The sequence below is a fragment of the Myodes glareolus genome, chromosome 23 (genome assembly GCF_982192425.1).
Source record: "Myodes glareolus chromosome 23, mMyoGla1.1, whole genome shotgun sequence".
Classification (NCBI taxonomy): domain Eukaryota; kingdom Metazoa; phylum Chordata; class Mammalia; order Rodentia; family Cricetidae; genus Myodes; species Myodes glareolus.
The window spans coordinates 6,011,895-6,015,991 of record NC_142048.1 but is presented as its reverse complement, the minus strand read 5'-3'; the positions used below and the strand labels follow the sequence as shown (position 1 = coordinate 6,015,991).

Below are 4,097 nucleotides of genomic sequence, written 5' to 3'. Positions count from 1 at the left end.
CAAGGGAGTGCTGGGCTCAGCTCTCAAAGTCCAGTTAAAGAGTGGAAAGAGTAAGAATATGAGCAAAGAGGTCAAGACCATGACGGGTACACCCATTGAAACAGTTATCCAAGCTAATAGGAGCTCACCAACTCAAGCCAGACAGGGAAAGAATCAGCATGGGACCAAAATGAACCCTCTGAAAGTGGGTGACAGTTGTATGTCTGGGGCACACTGTGCAGCCACTGGCAGTGGCACCAGGATTTATCCTTACTGCTTGTCCTGGATTTTTGGGAACCTATCCTCTTTGGATAGGTACTTTGCTCAGCCTAGATATGGTAGGTAGGGCCTTGGACCTTCCCAAAAGCAATGTGCCTTATCCTCTTTGAGGAGTAAATGGGAGGTGATGTGGCAGGAAGATGGAGAAAATGGGAGAAGGGGAGGGAGTGGGAACTCAGATTGGTATGTAAAATGAAAAAAAGATTGTTTTCTTTTTTAAAAAAATAAAATAGACATGTTACTAATAAACCAATAGAGTTAAGAGTACTCTTCAGCTTATAAGGACACAGACTTTCTGAATAAGATGTGGTAGTAGAAATAATAAAATCAACTGATAAGAAAGGTTTTATGAACTGACAAGTGTTCTGTGAATATACCTAGGTTAAGGTCTATCACTTTTTTTTCTAAAATAGCATAATGACTTCTTTCATGGGCACATTGCTAATGGTTCTATTGGGTCTGTCAATCTACAGTCTAAGGAATAAGACTGTTAAAGGCACCTCTAAGATACTTCTCTGAAAGATTGTCTATTGAGTACCCATAACACTCATTATGACTACTCTTAGAAAACCTAACACCTATATTAATAAATCAAGAATTTAATCACAAATTATTTTAGTCATCTTATTATTTTTTATTATTTTTTAGTTTAGGAAAATTATAAATAAAAATAAAATGTTTCTTTTTGTTTTAATTCAATGACTATTATAGATCAGATTAATTTCATTGTACTGTCAATGTAGTAATTTTCATGAAGGCATGTACTTATAATGATTTAGTAATGTCGAGTTTTGCAGCATATGAATATACAATAAGATGGAAATAAGCAAAAAATTGATCTTTTAAAGTGCATGCAATTAAAAGATAACAGTTATACTCAGAAATGTTTTTCTGAATAAAGGAAGAGACAAGACCATTGATTTTCTTTTTTTTCCCCTGGAGTTACTGTTAGGAAGTCTTTGGGGACTGAGTTATCATAGACCAATTTGTCTAATATTGTCTTATGTGCATTGAGACTTTAATCATACATATTAGTCAATATTTATGTTGGTTTACAGACATTCTGTTTTGTGTCAAATATTAGTTACATTCACAATTGTGTCATTTTGTCACTTAATATTTCTCATTAAGTTCAACATCTGATATTGTATTTCTTTCAATACTGAAGTTGAAGTTTGGCTTCAGTATTATTTGGGCACCTTGCAAGAAAGTGTCTGTGGGTTTGCACTTCATGGACATGGCTCAGCAGAGAAACGGTATAAGTCAGTAAGTGCAAATATTACCATTAAGTTGGCAGGGTTCTTGGAAAAACTATTTTGTCATCACAAAATCAAACAATTATTTGGGCAGTGTGGTGAGAGAAACCAAATATAAAAAATAGTAGTCATGAGAATTTTGAATCTTATGAATTTTTATTTTTGTTATTTTAGTCAATATGATAAAAGATTATTGCTTAAGATTTATTCATATGATAAAATATTATTGCTTAAGATTTTCATTTCATATGTATTAATTATTTAATAATTGAAAAGTATAGTATGATTTCTCAGTCAATGCATAAAAATGTACATTTGATAAAATAATATGGAAATCACATAGAATCTTTACTAGAAAATTTATGTTATACACATCCAAACACATAGATAAAATCTCTCACAAATCATACAAACAGTATAAAATATTAACTGGGAGAGATAAATGATTCAGTTTATGCCTGCTTTTCACATTGTCTATATAATAATATTCCTAACTGACAAATTAAATATCATTATAAATTCATTTTAGAGAAAAAACTATTTTACTCATATCCCTTAAGACTAGAAATCAGAAAATGGAAGATGAAATACTTAGAAAATATCGAACTTGTATCCATGTAGTTTCATAAAGGATTATGAACTTTAATTTAGTGTTTAATTCTAGCACTGAAACCAGGGAAATTTGAAACACCCTGTGTAATTAAACAGATGACATGTTTGACTATTTTATTGATTATTTTCTTTTTTCTTTATTCTTTCCTTTTTGTTTTGAATAATACAGAAACAAACAATGAAAGAAACAAACGTTTGTAGGCTGCAAGTGCTTAAATTCTAAATATTTAAACTTAAAATGTATATAGACAAGGACACTGGGAGATTTTTAATTTACTTTTTTTTCTTTGAAAAATTTATATGTGGACAGGATGTTTTCTTGCAATAGTCACTCTTTACTCCCCTTGGAGTTTCCATTAGTACATCACCAATACATCTCTCTCCAAACTTCATGTCCTCTTCCTTTAAATGACCTTCCAAGTCTAATTAGTTGTTCCTAAGAAAACACCAGTGTGGACCCATTTACACTTATCAAATATCAGCAATAGAGAGTCTGAGAAAGGAATATCAATATAAATTCAAGATTAATCTCATTAATCTCTACACTGAAGAGCAAGATAAAAGTAAATACAATGTAATTACTGTGATTATTGAATTCAACCCCAAATTTGTCCAACTTTTCTTATATAAATATTTCCTTTTGACAAGGTGTCCAGAGAATATAGAGACACAAAATTTGACGTTCATCTCAGAATTCTATCTCATGGAACTCACAGATAAGCCAGAACTGGAGCCCGTTCTCTTTGGTCTGTTTTTGTCCATGTATCTTATTGCTGTGCTTGGGAACCTGATCATTGTCCTGGCTGTCAGCAATGACCCTCAACTACACACACCCATGTACTTCTTTATCTGCAACCTGTCCCTGGCTGATATTGGATTTATTTCTACCACAGTCCCGAAGATGATCATGAACATTAAGACGCATCGAAGAAGCATATCCTATGTGGCATGCCTAACACAGATGTCTGCATTTGCCGTTTTTGGTTGTGTAGATGACATGCTTCTGGCTGTGATGGCTTATGACAGGTTCATAGCCATTTGTCACCCTCTTCATTACCCAATCATTATAACGCCCAAGCACTGTGTCTTGCTGGTTTTGTGCTCATTTTTGGTTAGCATTCTGGATTCCCAGCTGCACAATTTGGTTATCATGCAACTTCCATACCTCAAGGATGTGGAAATTGCTAATTTCTTTTGTGATCCTTCTAAACTCCTTAATATGACCTGTTATGATTATTTTATCAACGATATTGTTGAGTACTTTACTGGTGCTATATTTGGGTTTTTTCCAATCCTGGGGATCCTTTACTCTTACTATAAAATTGTGTCATCTGTTCTTAAAATTTCATCTTCAGAGGCAAAGTTTAAAGCTTTTTCTACCTGTGTATCTCATCTGTCAGTAGTTTGCCTATTTTATGGAACAGGCCTGGGAGTATATCTTAGTTCAACTTTGTCATCATCTCATAGAAAGGATTTAATGGCTGAAGTGATGTACACAGTGGTTACACCCACACTTAATCCATTCATCTACAGCCTTAGGAACAGGGATATTAAAGGTGCCTTGAGGAGGCTGCACTTGAGAACAAGTTAATCTTATTTTCTATTCCAGAATTTCATAGGTTATACTTCAATATTTTATGTGGTATAAATATAGTTCTGGCTTTATTTCTTGCATTACCTGTCTTGAAGGATTTTATTTCTTCTTTAATATATCCTCATTGGATTTGGTATGTATTTATGAATCCTATTTTTTTCAGAAGCACCATTATTAAGTGTAGAGTTTCTAGGTATTTACTATTTTGAAGCAATTATGTGTTAAATGGGATATTATTTATATTTAAAATTCACAGTGACTGTGCAAGTTTATATTATTTTTAATTAAAATTTTCAACTAACATAACTTTAATAATATTTGTCTTTATTTACATATGTGTATCTGTGCCTGTATACAACGTAAGTGTGAAGGTCCAC

The 4,097-nt window shown here is 32.8% G+C and overlaps 1 protein-coding gene across 1 annotated transcript; it reads left to right on the top strand.

The window, feature by feature from the left end:
- The first annotated feature begins 1,495 nt into the window (after positions 1-1,495).
- LOC125405996 (olfactory receptor 7E24-like) lies at positions 1,496-3,717 on the top strand. Its single transcript, XM_048442795.3, has 2 exons — positions 1,496-1,524; positions 2,775-3,717. The coding sequence occupies exons 1-2, from the start codon at positions 1,496-1,498 to the stop codon at positions 3,715-3,717; spliced, it is 972 nt and encodes a 323-aa protein (XP_048298752.3).
- Positions 3,718-4,097: the final 380 nt, after the last annotated feature.